Here is a 21,756-nt window from a genome sequence, read left to right as displayed (position 1 = left end):
GGAGCTTGACGAATCAGTCTATAGAGATGGCATTAATAGACTGGAACACCGCTATGAGAAATGTATCAGCCTTGGAGGAGATTATGTTGAGAAATAAAAAAAAAAATTTTTAAAAACCTTGTTTTTCTTGGTCAGGCCGGAAACTTATCAATCCACCCTCGTAGATGACAGTTGTACTGTATTTGTAGAGTATAAAATTGAAATAAACGTATTTTAGTCTCGTTTGCGACTTCAAACATTTGTAGGCCCTCCAATATCTTGGGGCGGGTCACCCTATCTTCCCCTACCATTCGTCCGTCGCTGTACGTTTATTCAAATTTTAAAAATAATAAGTTCGTAGGTATTTCTGAAAATTGAACTTAAAAGAAAGACGTAAGGGTATATTTATGAAAAATTTATTTTATTAATTTGTGTTTTGAGCAGCATTTTTATAAACGTGAACAATTATTTACAATATAATTACACTAATTATTGCACCTAATCTAATCTTCATTTTACAATGGTTAAAAAAAGTGTGATAATAAACATTTACATACATTTCAAACAGTTATAAATTAATTAAAGACTAACAATTTACAAAAAGAATATGTTGGATTCTTGGTTGTTTGTTTTGCATTTTTACAAAAGACTAGCTTTTTATTACAAAATCAAATAGAAAAACAAACTAAATTAAATCTAATCATTACGAAAGAAAATGATGAGGAGAGTAATATACAGAAACGAAAATTTACAATTTTTCATCACAGTTAATTACATTTTACAATATTCTTAGCCTTACATTAAAAATCACAGACTTTGCTATTGTATACTTACAATGTACATACGTTACGTAAATTTAATTTGCCCTGTTGTGTGATCATCGCGGACAAAAAGAATAATGCGGAAACAAATGACAGTGTAGTGATAAAAACCTGAAAAAAAACGAGAAAAACATAGTGATTAGTATTATTACTTAATTCACCAATACATTAACTAAAAAAACTGCACTGAATGTACAATACTCATTTTTAGACGTTGATTTTTATTATTTAAATGATTTCATTAAAATGTCAGCCGTGTTTGTCAACTTAACGTATTGTGTCAAAAATGTTAAATTATAGTATAAAGTTTTCTCTATAAAATAATTAATAAATTAAGAATAAAAAAACGGAAAAATTATGACTAGTACAGCTCATCGTCAAAAAAATGCAGTTTCTAAAAACGTATGTCATTGTGGAGCTACCAAACCCATCAGTGTTACATGTACAAAACCGGCGAACCCGGAATTTTGTGAAAGATTTCAAGAGTTAAATTTAAACGAAGAACATCTAAACGTATTCATGAGAAAACTTTCAAAAGAAATAGATAACGGATTGAGTTCCGAGAATCACGATAGTGCACCAGTAAAATGCTTTGTAACTCATTTCCGAACTATACCCACCGGAAAGGAATGTGGCGAGTTTTTAATCATGGACGTGAACGCATGCTCCCTACGAATTGTGTTTGTTAGTATTAAGTCAAAGAAGAAGCCTTGCGCTATGGAAAAAACATTTGAGATTTCAAAAGCAAAGAGGGTCAACAGTGGTGAAAATTTATTCGATTATTTTGCAGAATGCCTAGTCTCTTTCATTATCGATCACGGACTTGAAGAGAAGATCTTGCCTTTAGGATTTTCGTTTAATTTTCCAGTACAACCCGAGGGAGAAACGAAAGCGTACCTTTCGAGATGGGTGAAAGGTTTTAGTTGTCCGAACACAGAAAAAGAGGATGTAGTGAATCTACTTTGCGAAGCCCTCTTCCGACTTTCAGAAGTAACCATTGAATATATCGTTATTCTTAACGACACAATAGGCACATTTATGAGAGGGGCGCACTGTACTCCTAAGACAACCCAAATTGCACTAACCATCGGCGAACGTTGTAACGCGTGCTACATGGAAAACCAAGACAATGCCGAATTGTTTACTGACACTGAATGTGGCACAGGAAAGGTTCTAATAAACACGGATTGGTCGGCATTCGGAGAAAACGGACAACTGGATTATTTACTAACAGATTACGATAAGGCAATGGACCAATCGTCCTCAAGTCCTGGTTTGGAAACGTTTGAAAAAATAGTTTCGTACAACAACCTGGGCGAGCTGGTGCGACTAGTATTGGTGCGATTGGCAGAAGAAGGCGTTCTGTTTTGCGGCAAACCATCGGAAGAATTGCGACAATGTGGCAGCTTTAAAACCGACTACATTTCGCAAATTGAATACGACTCTCCGGGACGATTCGAACGCTGTAAAAATATACTTAACTGCAAATTGAATTTGAGGCATCATAAAGAACGAGATTATATAAACGTTAGGTACATCTGCGAATGTTTTGTTCGCCGGGCTGCTCGACTGATAGCAGCCGGTGTAGCAACCCTGATAACTCGAATTCAAATGCCGAAAGTTACTATTGCAGTTGACGGTGTTTTATTTAAAAGTCATCCATATTTTCCTTTAATAATGCACGAAACGATTGCGGAACTTGTCCCTCCGGAAATGCGCTTCGAACTGGTCCCTGTCGATGATGGTGCCGGAATTGGAAATGCCATTGCTCTAGCCGTTACTATACAGCAAAACACAAGAAGTTCTTCGAGTAGGAATGTAAAAAGCTTATAGATAACAGTTATTACATGCCATAATCAATTTTTGTAAAGAATTTAAATAGTAAAAAAACGTAAATTATATTAGTTTCATTGCTAAAGACAGTGTTGCTTCAACTTGTATGATATTTTTAAATATCTCGTTATTATCCCCTGCGCTGTAGCTACAGACTTGCCATAATTTAATTACCTGTGTTTATCACTTCTATATTTTCGGTTGATGTTAAAAATTGCAAATCGCAGTCATTAGCACTAGCGTTAGCTAATTGAAAGTGTTTTACTAATTTCTATTTAATATTTAATGCAAAGTCTAACTGCAAAGTATTTTATGTATGGTCGTTAAATATTTTCTGTTTACAGCAAAATTATTCACATATTTGCTCATATCATTACATCTGCATTACTTTGGATGAACATAGGCATTTTTGTGTCTTTTGATCGCCTGCTAATTGACTCACCGGATTTTATTGGCCTCCGCAAACGTTTATGACAAATTTGCGTGCCACGATCTGTGTATTTTGTTTTTATGTAATTCCGACATCATTTAAACACACTTTAATTACCGACACTAACATTAAACTAAGATGAGTATTATTGCGATCACAAATTGAACAAACTTTTAAGTCGTAAGAGCCATTCGCAATGAAAATATTGTTTCATGAATTTCAAAGAGACACAATTTTTTAATTCAGTTTTTACAAGATTGTAATTATAAGTATAAAAAAAAAACAATGCGAACGGTGCATTTTTTAGAAAGTTTTGTCCGGCAGATAACTAGTTGGTTTTAGTTTAAGACTTGACTAAATTTTGATTAGTTGGTTGATCCCTTAGCTTGTTCTTTATTAAGTTCATAGAAGAGAAAACTTGCTCGCACGATAATGTTGACCCAATGATCGGCAGTACAGCAAAAACCAATTCTTTATTTGGTCATAGCATCCCTAAATACTATCCCAGATATCGAAAATTAGTGCCTCAGGCTTAGGCATCCCTTTTAATGCCGTTCACTTATGCTGCAATATCAAAAGACATTTATGCCCTTCCAGCTCTTTTAAGCTACTAATTTCGAACTCCACAAATCTTTGCTTTTTAAATCTAGTAATTAGATTTCAAATAAACTAGCATTGATATTAAATGGAGTAAAACTTAGTTCTTTGCTCTTTTCTTTGAGACCATTCGCAATGAAAGCTAAGATAAGCTTATTAATTTTGAACTGATCAAATATTTAGCTATGTCATCCTTCTTCGTTCTTGTGAAGTAACCATCAGTGTCAATAGAAGCACTGTTTTCATCCCGATAATTCCTTAATGTTTCGAAATATGATAATGTGCCCATCTCCATATTTTCTGCCAAAAGAAAAAACCAACTTCTTTTTCCAGTGATGAAAATGCCGTGTTTTCATTTCCTTGAAGGTTTAGTTCGTTGAGATGCACTGTAACAGTGCAAGTCTCTCTTGTTTAGGTTCCGATTTACCTTTTAATTTTTAAGAGAACTTGAAGAGTCGCAATTGTCTCTCGAAAGAGCCGCAGTTTGCCGTCCCCTGCCCTGGACGAAGGTTTTTTTATAGGAACCTCAGAAAACCTAATAACTTTCCTTAATTCCTTCAAATTTCGTTTTTGATATAAATTTTTGTTTTACAATTCGTAGCGTCACTATATACATAAGGAAATTCAATATTATGTAGGGAGTTACATATTTGGCAAACTTCAACTATAAAGAAATTAATTCCTTAGAAGAATTAAAGGAAAAGATAAAATACGAAGTTAATCAATTAGAGAAGAGCTAAAATATGAAGGGAAGAAACAGGAAGGTTGGGGCATCTGTGACATAAATGGGCCAGCAGACTTGGGATGGTTAAATGGAATATTAACTAATACAAAATATTACAAAAAGGAACTAAATTGACCTAGGAGTCTTGAGTAAGGAATTGGTGTGTTCCCAACGGTTTACCCGTATGTTTAAAAACGTACAGCGGCACGTACCCGCATATACGAATGCGTTATAATATAATCCAGCAATTCGATCGTTAATTATGTTTCTAGTGTCATAAACACGTTGCTTGGCGGCCCACAGCTAATCGGCCATTGCAGGTAGGCATTTTAAAAATTCACGCAGCGCCTTGGATATATTCAGCATTAAATTCCTTAGAAATTAAATCTCAACAAGGATCGTATAGTACCTACTTATCTCGAGAATGAAGTAATCACTTTCAAATTGTTTCCGCTTGAGTAATAATTAAAAACAAAAAAAAAGAATTAATGGAAAGGAAATTAGTAATTATAACTTCATCCGAGTCTAACGATCTATCCGTACTAAACTTATCAAGAAATGAAATTAAACAAAGGAAAATCTTAAATTTTTCGGAAGATCCGTTGGGTTAGGTTAAAATACAAAGTACAAGAAAAGTAAGTACACAAACTAGTGCAGTGTTTTGGATAATTTACAAACTATCCATCGTAGTATTTGGAATACGCAGTTATAAAATAACAAATTCTTTGATTAGTGAAGGTACTAACTCATAGCGTAGAAGATTTAATGCTTAAATTAAAATAATTCTGCAAATTTCGTAAAATTATTTGCTTGATATAAATTATAGTTATGATACACACCTGTACGGATCGTGTTTTACATCTAAGCCCTCCACTTTGACCACATTCCATTCGTCCTTGTTACGCGAATAGCTGAAGGATATCTGCAATCAAATAAAACAGGATGTAAGTAAATCGCTCTCCAACTGAAGTGAATACGGCACTATAAACAAAGTGAGACTATCAATTATTAGCATTAGAAACAGGTGTTCAGAAACTTGGCAGTTGATACAGTCAGATCTTGATAACCGTCTTAAGGCCTTTACTCCCTAAACGCTATGATTGCCAATTCTATGCAAAAATGCGACAACGATAAAACGTTTAGTAAAAGATTAGTATGCTTAGATTTGCAGATGATATAGCAGTGTTAGCATCTAGCAAGTAGGAATTAGAGATAGCTTTAAATAAAATGGAAGCGGTATTGACAAACAGTATTGTATGAAAATAAATAAAAGTAAAATACAAATACTGGTATGCAAGGGAAGCAAAAATTAGGTAAAGAGTGATTATAAAGACAGGAGACGAAAGATTAGAAGAAGTGGCTGATTTTATGTATCTAGAAAGACAGATAAGTTAGGATGAAAGGAGTAGCAGCGATATAAAGCAGAGGATAGTGCCTTCAATAAAAAGAAGTCACTTCTATGCTTGCGAACGATTCATTTAGAAATTCGAGAAAGATTGTTGGAATGTTTGGAGCGCGGCGGTGTATGGCTGCGAAACATGGACGGTGGGAGAGGTGGAAAAGAAAAGGTTAGAAATAAAGAGGTATTAAAAAGAATAGGAGAACAAAGGACTCCATGGAAGTCGATAAGAAATAGGCGAGATAGGTTGATAAGACACCTTCTTAGGCTTGAAGGTTTAGTCAGAGACAGAAACTGGAGTTAAGAGGAGTAGAGGTAGACCTAGACCAACCAATCTTAAGATGATGACCTTCTTATGATGGAAAGGCAACTGTTCAGTAATTTGTCAAAAATTTATAGAAAATTTTAATTATCCTTAATTTATTACAGAACTTTTTTCATGTACTTGAGGATTCTTAGTTATACACTAGAGATGCACCCAATAGTGATTTTTTGGGGTACCGGATAACCGGTAATATAAACAATTATTTCTGATGCTGATGTTTTATTTTCTGGTACAATTACACGGCATTAGTGGATCCAAAACGGGCATCTCTACTATACACTACCTTTATTTTCTTCATTATTCTGTATTTCAATTTAAAAGGAACTTATCTATACATCTGAATTTATTATCGGGGTAACTATAAACGTTATCATGATTCTGCACAAAATGCTTTCAATCGAAAAGAAGTTAATAACGTTGCTACTTTATTGTAGCAGCAGTGTACTTATAAAAGTACCATAATATTATTGAAGCAGAACGGATTAGATTATTTGACACAAAAATTTTAATATGTTTCGGTTCAACAGGTATATCAACCTATACGTATTTTTAAATATTGAAGCAGAACGGATTAGATTATTTGACACAAAAATTTTAATATGTTTCGGTTCAACAGGTATATCAACCTATACGTATTTTTAAATGATTCAAGTATCATCATCTTTATCATAAAAAGGGGTACCGGCCATTGATTCTTGTTTTTTACTTGGTCATTGTACATTCGAGCATGAAATTGCAGGAAAGCTTCGAAAGGTTCAACATGATTTTATTACTTAATCAATTTATACAAAAGAAACAAGATTGCATGCACGTGCTCCAACAAAAGAATTTCAACAAAAGGAGTACAAGCTGTACGAAAATCTGCCACCTAACTAAAGCGTATTATGATAATTAAGAACTTCGAGTTTTAATTTCCTGAGGGATTCAAAATTTTAACCAAAGTTTTAAAAACTACTATACATCCCAACTATAAAACATAATTACGTATAAGTATTATAATTTCAATCGACGTGATGGAACCTGTAAAACTGAACTCTTCAAACTTCTATTCAGTTAAATTTACTAATCTTAAATTTATAATTTTTGCGAATTATATTGTAATAACGTAATTGTTCATAATAATCTTCTTGAACCTACAAGTCAGATTTTCAAATTTGCTTTTTTGACGAAGATTTAATAATCACACTACTGTCTACAGTAATAAAAATTAAAAAAATGCCTGACAAAACCATTGAATAGAACCTTGTCAATAATTGTTTGATAACGTAAAAACTCCGATAATTGAAGTTTCTGAACCTTACTCTTCAAACCCTAAAACCTTTTTCGTAATAAACTACATCTAAAAAATTTACTAAATCGAACTAACTTTTAATTTTGACTACATATCTAATATGTATTGTATCACAAGGACCACACAAATAGGACACCTGAAATTCTGAGATGTGAAAGGATAGTTAGAGACGTATTAGAAGCAGAATCCTTAATGAAAATGAAGCCTCACTATGTTAAGTAAAATATAGGCCTTTTAGGGTTTTAGACCTAAACTTTTAAGTTACCCTATTTATATTAAAAACTATTTATTGCAAAATTGTCAACGTCTCCTTTATTTATCTTATTGAGGTCCTGCTGTGATTAAACTAAAATTGTATGCATATAACGTCAGAATAATGATAAATAAATCAAGATTTAAAGATTAGCTTTGTTAGGTTACTTTTCACAATCCAAATTCAAATTAGCACTTAACTGACAGTGCACTTGTCCTTAGGTAGTTCATTATAATACGTAATGATATTTTGAAAACAGATGTGCCAGCGTATCGTTAGTGAACGCTTTTACGTACACCTAGATTTTGTTAACGATAAAAAACTCCGTTGGCCAGCTTAACACCAACTAACTAGCCAACTAACAACTAACGCGTCTATTGATTTTCCCTGTTCGACTGTTCATTTTTATTCGGTAACAAATAATACACAGCTTAGATCGGTGCTTTCAACCTTATAATGACGTTACTACATTTGTAATGGTCTGCCGTGTTCCGATAACGTTCATTAAAGTATTTGATATTCTCGTCGCCTTCGTTTGCGTGTAGACAATCAGGTGCTTCATCGGGTGCCGTTTACAATCACGTACTGTCATCGTACCCGTCTTCGGGCCCGTCGCATCCTGGCAGGCCATGACTTTCGTTCTTCTTCAAGGTGTCTGTCGTTGTCGTTTTCCAAGATTGAATCATTTGTCATTAACTACCTTTTTCTTGGACGTTGTACGTCGCATTGCAAGGGAATATAGTGAAACTCGGTTATAATGAACGCGAACAGAACCGAAAAACTTGTTCGTAATATGCAGATACTCTCGTTAAGAAGTGTGTTTGAGAGCCTGATCCGTGTATAATGATGTATTTGTACGTTAAAAACGTTATCGTTCGAAACATTTATACAGTAAAATGGTGCCTAAAGCTGGCAATTACATAGATTGTGCAGATTTAAACTTTGTAAAACCGTATACATATATTCGTTTTTATAAGGGAAGACGTTATATACGAACATTCTAACTGCGTTTTCATAATACCCGAAAGTTTAAAATTTCCTATATATAGATACATGGATACGCAAACCGACGATATAAACGAAGTCATTATAAACGAATTCTACGGTACTTTATCGTAAGTCACCAGAATATTGTTCTTTCAATTACCGATACCTCTGCAATGGGCGATTCTCTTATTTATTTCATTTTTCCAAAAATCGTTTATTTTCCAAACCAGTGAATTGCATATGCTTTTTTCATCCTCTTCAACAAAACGAACGTTTGATTGCGGAAGAGCGAAATTGTATCCGCATTCCATTATAACAGTATAAAATTACACGCATATAACCAATTCCCAGAAAACTTCAAGCTTTCATTGTATTGTAATTGTTCTTTATATATCGATAAAGCACTTGTATCTTGCACTCAAACGATTTTTAGTCCCACAAAAAACAAATATTGCGTCGTATAAGTAGGGAGCGGACGTTGTTCGTACATGATGTCATTATCAGGGGCGTATTTAGGACGATAAGTTACTGTTTGTGGAAATCGAGGTGCAAACACATTATAGTAGGTCTCGCTAAAAAAAATCTGGCCACTAGATTTCACCTCATAAAATTTTGATCGTCGGCCTATATACGGACCTTATAATGATAAATTCGTTTGTTAATATTTTGTTCGTATATACTTCAAGTTATTTCACATTGGAAATTCGAAATTGATTGCTTACCATCACATTCTTTATTTGACTAGGATAATCGATTGTTCTGGACGATTCGGTTTTAACGTTAAAATTCAAACTGACTGTTATTCTGTTCTGTACCCATCCATCACTTAATGTCATCGACTAATTATGTGTTTGAAGCGTAAAAAGTGCCGTCGTCTGCCGTATATTAATTGACGTTTGTTAGCGGTCTTAATTAAAGGATTACCTGGTCATGCAGAAGTTCCTTCCTGATGAACTTCATTGGCTCCAAGTGAGAATGGAATTGGTCGACCACGGTCAAAGGCTTCTTTAATAAATGCTCTGGAAAAAAACGTACGTTGACGCTCAAATTTACAGTATACAACAAAATTATATTAGACCAAATTTTACATTTTAGAAAACTTTTATGCTTTATTCTAATCATTTTACTTGTAGAAAATTCAACGACTAACATTTCATACAGTACCAATTTTTGATTTAGGACCAAATTAAATAAATAAATATCACCTTGATGTACACCTACGGATCGATATTTCGTACTGCGGTTCTCACTTTTTTAAAAATCCGTTTTCATAATTCACGATTCATTGGTTACATGCCATTTTCAGTTTGACATTTAATTTTTTCTGGGGAATTCCCCGAAATACCGAAATATTTTTCTGCGAAAACCACATTTAAGTTTGATATTAAAATTGAAATATCTCGTTTTGATGTTAAATGCGCATAAAAATAAAAATAGAATTTGTACACACTTAGAATTATCGATTCTTCCAAAAGTTGGCAGGTTAAATTAAAAAGTATTCCATTGTAAATTTTAACACTCATTTTCAATGGTTTATTTGATTATTTCAAACAGTCACCAATGGAAAAGTCCAATAATAAGTATTTTGTTAGTTATTAGGAATTTCTACTTGCGCTGAATTGTTTACTGTGGGTGCATTTTTTGTTAAATGCGTAGGTGTGTAAAACATTTGAACGATTCTAGTCTATTGAACTCAAACGGCAGTTGTTACATTTGATAAATTGACGTTTCCTCAATTACACCCATCAGTTAAACTTACCAATTATGTAGCCCATTGTGACGTCGTCCGGTAACCTTATTTTCTCGCCAGTCCCGATAAATTTCCCACCACTGGAACAAAAGTACAAGATAAGGAAAGAGCTTTATTAATTCAACGGCTTTTTTGCATACAAAATTAATCCCATCCTTTCACACACAAGTTTTCGGATCAAAAGTTATTGAACGTGTGCTTGCTCGTATTAACCTACCTAAGATGAATATTTCTTAAAAATATTCTTATTTTCGTTGTTACAAAATTTCATGGACAGAGACCATGGTAACAGAATATATCGCATAAAAAATAAACTTATCGAAAAAATTTTTTTATTTTGTATGTATAACACTATTTTTTTAAGTAGATTTTGTATGCCAAACAATTTATTTTACACCCTAACACATTATTTAATCATAATTCATTTTAGCAATCACATATTTGTATCACTGCGTGTTTATAATTTTCTAATTTGAATCTATAATACTGTTTCGATATATATCGATTGTCCTCCATCTAATGCTTGTCACATACAGTATGTATACAATTCCCGAACGTTCCTGATATTTCTAAAAAGCTTCTCATTACTTCCTTTTACCTTCCGGTTTTATGTTGTCGCCCTCGCGCCTGTCGACGGATCAAAATAAAATTTTATCTTCTAGGATTTTGTAAATTAACTAGGCGACACGATTAATACATGTTCTGCATTTTGGATATATCTATAAAATCGGTTAAAAAGGTGATTTATGCAATATGCGTATAAATACGTACATTCATTTTAATTTAATTGGTTCAATATAGTCAATATAATGCTTCCTATAAAAGGATTAAGTTCCACTATTTTAATTTGGAAAATAAACATAGATTGAAGCGTGTAATTTTTATTAGGTTGATTACCAATAATTTTGTGTATATTTAATTAAACATGACTATTTGATTTCGTTTTTATTTTTATTTTAAAGCAGTCAGCCCTCTGTTTTTCCACTAGCCAATGGGGCTATCTCTATTCAAACCAACAAATACAAAGGTAGGTACATATAAAACAGCTGAACCGTCACATTAAATTAATTAAAACAAATTCAGTAAAAAAAGTTGCTTTGAAGTAATTTTTACAAAGGTTGACAAGTGCACATAAATGCTCTTTACACTACAAAAGTACCATAAAAAAACATATTCTCTGCATAATTGTTTCCATTACATATTGTTAAGTTTATTACATTTCTTTTTCCCTTAAACTTTAAATGTTTTATTTTTTATCTAAAACTTTTGGATTGTGAGTAATGAAAAATTATTGTAAAAATTACATTTTGAGCTATATCCTTATTAACAAAAACGATAGAAATAAAACGACTGACTGTGTCGCCATTGAAAGGGTCGTTATTGTGAAGTAATAATACGTAACATGCCTCTATTGATTGCTCCTTTTAATGCTTGGGTAGGGTGACAAATAAGTAGAGTAATTAAATGAGAAAAGAAAAGTCTTGCCGCCATTGTGTCATAGCGCTTCCTTTATTATTCTCCAGCTACGTAAACGCTTTCAACTGGATAAACAATGGTATCACTTAGAGCTTTTCTTTAACGTCGACGCTTAATTGAAGATTTACTTCAGAATGTTCTTTCCTTTTGGTGGTTAAATAATTTTAAAAAGTGATGCATATAACACACTGAATCTTTTTTATGCACTGAAATATCTATAAATAAGAAATTGTTGTACTTAAAGAAGTAAAGAATAACAAAAACTGATAAATATGAGTAAAAGTGATAGTACAACCAAAACAATCATGCTTATGATGGTTTTATTTATAGATCTCTTGGCAAAAACGAGACAGTCACCGAGATTTTGCTTCAATAATGAAGGGATTTGCTTAGAACTCCTGTATTTTGTCGCCACCTGCTAATTAAGAATACATTCTTTATGGAAAGTATTCGAAAACAGCCAAAGTCGGGCTGCCGATTGATTAAAATTGGGCGCACAGTTGTTTAATTTATGTTTTCGATAGGGATAGAAATCTTTTTAATTAGCATTTAATAGCGGATCGTAAAATAAAAAAAACAATAATACAAGAAACGGTCAAGTTTTAACGAGAAGAGCTGCTTTCCTAAGGTTTAATTAAGTTTAAATTCTTTAGATTGTTTGCTGTCGCGATCGACTTTAAAGACACGTTATATCACCAAATCCCCTTTGTTTTTTGTTTCCAAAGCACAGACATTCAATATGTCTAGTGGGACACGACCAATTCTATGCTTTTATAATTGACAGCTGATTATACATACATATTGTAATGTTCGTGGGTTTAACAAAATTAACTTCTAAGACTGATAACGGCAAAAACTATTTATTTACACTAATTATTAAAGGACTTAAAAACACTATTAAATTATTACTAAACTTAGATTATGAATTATTCTATTTATTTACGCTATTGTTGATAAATCACTATTCACTGCGCTATTTATTTCATTGCTATCATTGTCAATTTATTTCTCGATTCACTTCTGCAACGGTGAATTTATTTCTTCTCTTCTCTCGGCGATCGTCTCTTCCTTTAAATACTCTTTTGTTTACTTTCGGGAACCTTCTGGAAACATCCGGATAGTTTATTTTTTCTTTGAACTGTTTAACTGCTTTCCCAGAACGCAAGTACGACAAACACATTTAAAAATACGGTGCACATGAAGAATGGCGCCCGCGGCTAGTCGGCGAATCGATAAGCCATTCGTGCTCGCTACAATATCATAGTTTCGAAAACTTTAATTTACCTGAAAAGGCAATCCCGATTTATTGTCTCTTATCCAATCTCAAAATATAAAAGTGACACAGTTTCGCTATAATTTTTATCTAGAGGTAAATAAATCCTAGTTAATCAATTTATATGGATTAGACCAAAAGATAAAAATTAATATCAAATGTTTTCTTTAATATACCTTTTGACTGGTACAGAAACCAAAATTTATTTTTGGTTTTTTTATCACTCGTGATCTAATTTAAAATTTCTGATTTAATAAAATTTTAAATTTTAAATGTATTCGCGGAATTTTGTGTTAGTGCTTCTGTTGAATTCAATTTTCAATTTGAATTAATTTTCTTGTACAGACAAAAATGGCATTCACGCATTAACCAAGATATTTCTAGAGATTTTTATTAAAGTGGGTTTTACTTTAGTTTGGAAATACCTTAAGAACAAGGATGAAACCTCTCTCGCTGCACTATTAACTCGAAATTAATATGAATAATCTTGGTGAATAAGTACGTTTACAAGTTGAACTTTACTTTTCAATTTTACTTGAATAACAAGAGACAGTTTAACTATCAACTGGCTAGAATCCTTCGAATTTTGTAAGGAGATAATCCTAGTGATAAAACCAGAGTTAAAATAAGCTTAAGATTTTCGTGAAACGAAACGCACTGTCTAAATTAATAGATTAGAGATCGAGTTAATAGATAGTAGACATGGACGTGTATGTACGCATGTATACAAAAAGCTTATGTATATCTTTCGTAGAATCAACCGTCATAAATTCCTAACAAATTGACCTTAAATCAACGAATACGATACGATAATAATTAAACAGTTAATGATGTCGTATATTCCACAAATTTACGAGAAAAGTCGTAATCTTACAACCAAATCTATGGTGTTAGCTATTTTTGGTCAGTTTGTAAACTAGCAGAGAAACTATGTAATAAAAATTGTCTGCATAGTTCATTAATTAAAGTTGAATTTTGGAACGTACATTTTTCAGCTCGTTAACTATCGTTGTATATTGCTGCCCGAAAATTAATTACACATCCGTAGGATTACCAAAAATGAAAAACAAAAAAATTAAAACAGCTTTAGCAATTTTGTTCTTTGTCATATATTTTCACTAAGACATATTTTAGTTTTTCGAGGATATATATTACTTTTTTTTTAAACCCAAGTCTAGGAAATTTGAAATTCAGGCAATTTTTTAATTATTTTATTTTAACGAATCTGCCTAATGTAGGTATGAATAAAAGGCCTTGCCCCTAATTTTTATCTAATTTATATTAACCACAAAATCGAAATTGACAAGACATAGTCCTATAATAAAGAGAGACGTGTAAGAAATAAAAACAGGACCATTTTTGCTGATCATTGTCTGAAATGAACGGGATGAATAGATGGGTCGAACAACCACTGTTTATCGTTGTCTATCTCTTGCAATAATTCCGAGATAATGATGGTGCTTCGAGGAATAAGAAGAAGTAGAAGAAGGCGGTGGAGTCCGGGACGGTTCTCTGGGTCCCAAACCCGCACACCACCTGCCGATCCTGATACACGCACAGACGCACGTGTTCTGTAAAAGGATCATCTTGAAAGGAGATACGAACATCTCCCCTTTGTTTCATCTCAATTTGCACCACCAGAGTAGCTATACAAAATTTCAGACGTATTTTGTATGCGGCACATGAACACACATATTTTGTTATAACTAATGTGGATCTAACTACTTTGAATAATTTTTAAAGAAACATATATGGTACTGGTTGATACTCTTTTTATTACAAGGGTTAAAATTATTTCAATATAACTCATCAGCTTTACTCGAAGGGGCCACCTAGCATGCAAACAGGGCAACAAGATCTAATTATACCTATACTTGTTGAGTATCATTAAAAAGAGCTATAGGTTTAAGCATGAGAGATTTTTGTAATCCTTTTCCGACTTATTTGACAAATTAAAGGTCCAATAAAGGCATGGCTTTTAGAGACTTGTACTTCAAATTCCAAGTTAATTACCGAAACGAATTTACGTAAGAAGCTACAAATTTAGTACAATATTAATTGTACCATGTACTTAGACAGTAAATTGCTAAAAGTTGTTTATATATGAATAATTAAAAAATATTTGAAAATTTTACAATAGACAAGTACCTATTGGAAAACTAATTAAACTCTCAGCGGGTAAGTTTGACTATTACTTGAGCAATGATTGTTAAAGAAAAATTGAATGAAATAGAAGAATCAACGTTAGGTCACGATTGGTCAACATTTTTATGATGTTAAAAATCGAATAAAAAAGTAGTTTGCTTGGTTCTTAGAATTTTTTATTAGAAATGTTCCGTCATCAAGTACTAACCATAAATCATTAAGCTTGATACATATGTGTATATATCTGTTTCTATTCGAACTTTACTACTTTTAACTATCATCATCAGAAGGTCGTCAGTCCTAATATTGGTTGAACACGCACCTATACTCTTTCCTATCCTGAGCTAATCTTTGCATTTCCCTAAAACTAGAACATCCCACATCCTTAACTATTTGCAAACAGTAATCTAATCTAGGTCCATCTCTACTCCTCTTAACTTCAGTTTCTGCCTTTAATATGCCTCTGAATAGACCTTCATGACTGAGAAGGTGTCTTTCCAACCTCTCGTTCATTTTTTATTGATTTCCATATAGTCCTCTGTTCTCCTATTCTTTGTGATACCTCTTCATTTCTAGCCTTCTCTATCCACGATATTCTCATCATTGATGTGACTTCTTTTTATTGAACGCGACTCGAGCCTGCACTATCCCCTGCTTTATATACCTTCCACTTCCATCCTGACTTATTTGCCTTCCTAGATACCTAAAATCGCTCACTTCTTCTTCCTCTGCTTTATATCGCTACTACTCCTTTCATCCTGACTTTCTGACTTTTTAGATACATAAAATCAGCCACTTCTTCTAATCTTGCGTCTCCTATCTTTATATTCAATCTTTCCCTACTTCTTGTTCCTTTGCATACCAGTATTTTGTTTTACTTTTATTTATTTTCATGCCATACTGTTTTGTCAATACCGCTTCCATGTTATTTAAAACTATCTCTAACTCCTTGCTAGATGCTAATACTGCTATGTCATTTGCAAATCTAAGCATACTGGCCTTTTGCCTATCTATATCTATCCCTACAGTTGTACTGTCTTTAATGATGTTGATCGCTTCTTCGATGTAAAGATTAAAAAGTAGCGATAACAGTATGCATCCTTATCTGACTCCCTTCCTAATATTTCCTTCTCTATGTTGATGCTCCAGCTCTATAACCGCCTGTTGCTCTTTATACAAACTAAGTATCACTTTTCTATCTCTGTAACTCATCCCTACATTTTTATGTACATTTAACATCTTGTCCCGTTTAACATTTTCAAAAACTTTTTCTAAATCTATAAATTCTATGCACGCACACTTTTAGCTAATGTAAATTTTATTTATCCTTAACAAAAATTCAACCCGAAACCAAAATTCATCTATTTATTGCAGTTTTTCTTTGTGAAGATCAATAACGTGTAATGCATTCATTGTGCTATTGATACTGAAACAGTACACATACACATTGTATATATGTAGTTAAAAGACCATCGGATTTATTCCATTTATGTAAACGCACCGTTTCCGATTACCAGCCTTTCCAAAAGCAATCGTGACTTCCGCGTTGCATTCTAGGTAGTAATATTAACTTTTGTAAAAACGAAATAATAGCACGGTTACTATGGTAAGTCAGGAACTGCAAAGCTGCAATTTTATCCCGCTGCCATAAATTAAAACGGACGCATATAATAAAAGCAGCAGCCATGAAACAGTTATCACAAGCAGCGAATTGTGGGTAGGTACCACGTATGTAAGTACTTACAGCAAACACGCATGCATAAAATGTGAATATGTATCATTTTATGCGTCTTACTATTTTGCCAGAAATGCAACAAACGCACTGTCGTGTGGTGCACTATAAAAATATCGTTGGGTCAATTTCGGAAGGCGAAGTCTACAATAAATTATATGACTGAAAACTCGGGATAATCTCCTGTTGACATCTGTTCAACCCTTTCGAAGATTAACCTGTAGAGACAGACAGTTTTTTTTAAAGGTTTTTGCATATTAGTAGCATTTAAATAACCATTTGATGAACTTAAAAACGATAGTGATTTCTATTAGAGATGCACCGGGTAGTAATTTTGCCGGAATGCTAAAGAAGGTTCCGGATTCAAACCGGGTACCCGTCTTATCTCTAATTATAACATTATTGCAGAGAGAAACTTCAATTTTATTTGTGTTATATATACAGTAGAACCTTGATAACTTAAACCTCGATAACGTAATAACCTCTATAAATTCATAAAATTTTGTGTTCCCTTCCCATCGAAGTCCAAAAGCTCTATTACTTAAAATAAAAACCCTCTATAACTTAAACGAATAATTTGGGCATCGCACCTCAGTAATCAATAAAAAGTGGTTTGAATCGGAAGAACCCGAGATAAAAATGTTCAGTCTCTCAGAGTTTCTGAAAGCGAGACTCGAGTCTCCGTCTATCATAGAGTCTCTCTGGTGGTGCTGAAAGAGACTGTCAAAAAAACTGTTTAGCGTCTCTGAACGAGAGACTCGAGTCGCTCATAGAGAGTTCCTCATTTCGTATCCAGTCTCTGAACGAGAGACTCGAGTCGCTCATAGAGAGATCCTCATTTCGTATCCAGTCTCTGAACGAGAGACTCGAATCTCTCAATAAGTGGTGTCTCGATAGACATGNAGAACCTTGATAACGTAATAATCTATATAAATTCATAAAATTTTGTGTTCCCTTCCTCTCGGAGTCCAATACCTCTATTACTTAAAATAAAAACCCTGTATAACTTAAACGGATAATTTGGGCATCGCACCTCAGTAAGCAGTGAAAAGTGGTTCGAATCGAGAGAAAGTCTTCTATCTGAAAGACGAAGATTTGCTGAATTTCCTAATTTAGAAAAATGCTTGTTTACATGGTTCAGATGGTGTAGAAATATGTAAAATCATTAGTGTTAGTGGACCTATACTAAAGGAAAACGCTGAAGAGTTTGCTAAGTCACTGGAAATCTATAATTTTAAAGCTTAAACTTAAACCCTTAGTAAGTAAAAACCTTAATAACTCAAATTATTTTACGTTTCCCTTGGTCTTTATCTTATCGAGGTTCTACTGTATATAGATATATATATAGAGATATATATTGTAGTTTAAAACTTTCTAAGATAATATAGTTTAGTGGATTTATATACCTTGAACAATAAATCGCTGGTGCAGTTGTATCGTGTCTTGTTTTAGAAATAAAGTGCACATATGCAAATCAGCAGTAATAAATTCATAACATGACGTAAGCAGGTGTGGCGAATAATGATTGATCAGAAGTCAGTAGTAACGCAAGCATTCCTTCACGTCTCTGAACTTAATGTCTAGCATCGGCAGTTTTTTTTTATAAAAGCGTGGTCGACTTGCAGTCCATTTTACCGCTTTTATTATAAACGTGCTTTGTTGTGCAAAATCCAGTTTCTTGTATTCTGAAAGCCATAAAACTTCATAAATTCGAACTTAAACATCAATGAGTTCCTCTTTCATAAGTACATCATTGTAAAAGGTATACATAAATATCAGTTGATGACGATGTACTGCCAATATCTTCTCTTGATACTATTACGGAGAAAATTCGGTAATTAGTCAAAACTGGCGTGCTGATGAGAACCAATAAATCGAAATCGAGGATCTACGTCCGATAGAACTACATGTTGTTTTTGTTTCCATTTATCATAAATTGTACGCAGAAATTAAATTGTTATAAAAAATAGAACATGTTAAGAAAAATATATTTTCAATTTCAAATTATAGATTCGGGATCCCTAGTCTTAAAGTAAAAATTTAAATCATTTCCCAGTAAAGCGTTCAATAATTGAATGTTAAATACGAAATTTGATTGTCGTATTTTCTTTTTTGTGTTATTTGTAACATCTAATTACTTCGTCAAATTGAAATAGTATTGTTTCATAAATACATAACATTACGAACTTGTAAGGAAAGGTGCTATTAAAAATGTCCCCCATTTGTCGTATCGAATGAAGGCAGCATGAACATCTGCCTCATAAACCAGGGCGACTGTCGTGGTCTCTCTGCCAATTTAATTGATATTTTTGACCAGTGCAATAAAAATTATACACTTGCAGCCCAGTTATTTTCCGGTACTTCTTCTTCGAGGGCCGTTAAAAAAGTGACCGAGTCTGTTTGTTTGAATTGGAATCGCGAGCAGGGTATCAAGTGGCCGGCGAAGAAGTTGAAAGTGAGCCGCTACATCTCATTACGGAATACCTGGGCGCTTCTAATTTGAAGTTCGGTGAAAAGACCATATTTTATGGTCTCGTTAAAATCGCTCTCGGGAGCAGCACGCATTTTGCAAATATTCGGGACCAATTATATTAAAACCGCTGCCTATACCCCTTTAAATTATCTTCGACTTCACTTCTTCTTAAATAAAAGATTGAAATAGAATTGCAATGCTAGAGTTTCATCTGTTTACTCCGTCGTATAGCAGAAATCTTTTTTAAAACTATTAAGGTTCCATGATCGAACAAGAAAAACGGTCATGTTCATCTCTATTATGTTTCTGTCAGACACAACCTCTACCAATTTCTAAATAATTAGAAGCTTGAGTGCGTATCCCGTTTCGGAATTATTAAGCTCTAGGAAAAATTATATTGATTGCTTTTATTTTATTAGTTTTAAAGCAGTTATATAGTGCATTGTCAAAGCTGGTACTTATAATACCTAAGCCTTTTTATGCAACTCTATCGTGCTTGGTGCAATTCTAACTTCTTCAGTTATAACAATGTGAAAAACAGGCACATAAAACTGAATATGACATATTTAAAAACTCAGACTAAGACCTTATCGTTTGGGTTGACATACAATTTTTCGAATGTCGCACAACGTTATTTTCAAGTATTTTCAAAGAACATGTAAATTCTATGACAGTTTGATATTTAATTAGGACAATAAAATGCCAAACTATACGTAATACTTTTAGTAGAACTTGCAGTAGGAAAATTTGAAATATCGTTAAAACTAATGATCAAACACAACAAAACTTCTAAAATTTCAATATATTTCGGCTTATCAAGAGTAATTAAACATTAAAGAGCGTTTTGTTGAGTTTAAAACCATTTAAGTGTTTTTTATGCAATAGCAATATTTTTATAAACGCTGTTTTTCCAATAGTTCTATATTCGCGTTAGAAAGCACAGAGAGAAGAATTTTCAGCGCAAATAGTCGCTTTTACAAACAACTAATTAATAATTGTAAGCTAAAACCAAAAAATGTTGGAAAATTTTATTTATACTATGGGTTCATAACTTCAGTTTGGTTCATATAGAAATCATTTTAAAAAAATACGTCAATTACACTAGTAATATTTATGATCTAGTTAAATTAATTTCGTAAGAACTTGTACCAATTTACTAGTAGGTATAAGAGTAAGAGGTCATAACAGTACGTATTATTTGGATGATCAACTTTATAAACCTTTACCTGTACTTTACCTTCTATTATGTTTTATGAATTGTAAAATCACCGTTATAAAAATTTTAATTCGGCCGTGTTGACCATGTTAGGAAACCTGATTGACCTTTTATAGAGGGAACGAAACAGAGTTATTATAATATAACTATGCGCGTTCCTATCAACTTTTCATTTACTTAATTAATTGATAACCGCTGGAATGTATTAATTATCGAAACTGAGAGCAATAATAACTCCATCGATACACGATGATAGTGATGTATCATCAAAGTTTAATTAAAAGCTCGGTTGCGAGATAAATTACCTGGCGATGGGCACCATCTTCAGCGCGAGGGCTCGGCTGAGGCAAAATCCGGCACCTCCCGTGGCGAACCAGAACTTCACTTTCTGCTGCAACAAGAAGAAAAATGTGCAATTAGTGAACCCACCAGGAAGCAGAAGAAAAAATACATAATTACATATATACGATATTAACTTAAACGTCTGTTAATTTTCAACGAAACATCGGGGTGCCGGTGCCTAAGGAATGATAATGACAATCGTTGTATCTTAGTTTTTTTTTGTTTTTCTTACTTTAACCACATTAATTACCGTTACTCTTCATTACATCCAACCATAACGCTTAATGTATACGGACAGAGACATTAAATAAGTGTCTAGCTATATTACCAAAAAATCAAACTCTGTAAACGTGGTTGGGTGCTTTATACATTATACTAGTTCAACCCGTCCAAATTTTGACGTATGGGCAACACTATCGATGCTGCATCATCATCATCATAAGGTCGTCAGTCCTAAGACTAGTTGGACACGTACCTCCACTCATTCCTATCCTGAGCTAAACTTCGCATTTCCCTAAAACTAGAACAACCCACATCCTTAACTATTTGCGAACAGTAATCTAATCTAGGTCTACCTCTACCCCTCCTAACTCCTGTTTCTGACTCTAATATGTCTCTGACTAGACCTTCATGCCTGAGAAGGTGTCCTACCAACCTATCTCGCCTATTTTTTATTGACTTCCATAGAGTCCTCTGTTCTCCTATTCTTT

General features: G+C 33.2%; 1 protein-coding gene across 1 annotated transcript in view; it reads right to left on the bottom strand.

The window, feature by feature from the left end:
* Window positions 1-399: 399 nt before the first annotated feature.
* LOC108745264 (fringe glycosyltransferase) overlaps window positions 400-21,756 on the bottom strand; it is a 103,537-nt gene continuing 82,180 nt past the window's right edge. Inside the window, exons 6-10 of the mRNA XM_018481406.2 lie at window positions 21,010-21,095; window positions 10,399-10,469; window positions 9,564-9,658; window positions 5,224-5,306; window positions 400-911 (exon numbers count right to left, since the gene is read on the bottom strand). Coding sequence (XP_018336908.1) covers window positions 857-911; window positions 5,224-5,306; window positions 9,564-9,658; window positions 10,399-10,469; window positions 21,010-21,095 — 390 coding nt within the window. The 3' untranslated portion in view covers window positions 400-856. The remainder of the gene's footprint in view (window positions 912-5,223; window positions 5,307-9,563; window positions 9,659-10,398; window positions 10,470-21,009; window positions 21,096-21,756) is intronic.

The sequence above is a fragment of the Agrilus planipennis genome, unplaced genomic scaffold (assembly GCF_000699045.2).
Source record: "Agrilus planipennis isolate EAB-ADULT unplaced genomic scaffold, Apla_2.0 scaffold38, whole genome shotgun sequence".
Classification (NCBI taxonomy): Eukaryota; Metazoa; Arthropoda; class Insecta; order Coleoptera; family Buprestidae; genus Agrilus; species Agrilus planipennis.
Note: the sequence above shows the minus strand (reverse complement) of the source record. Positions and strands in the feature narration are given on the sequence as shown.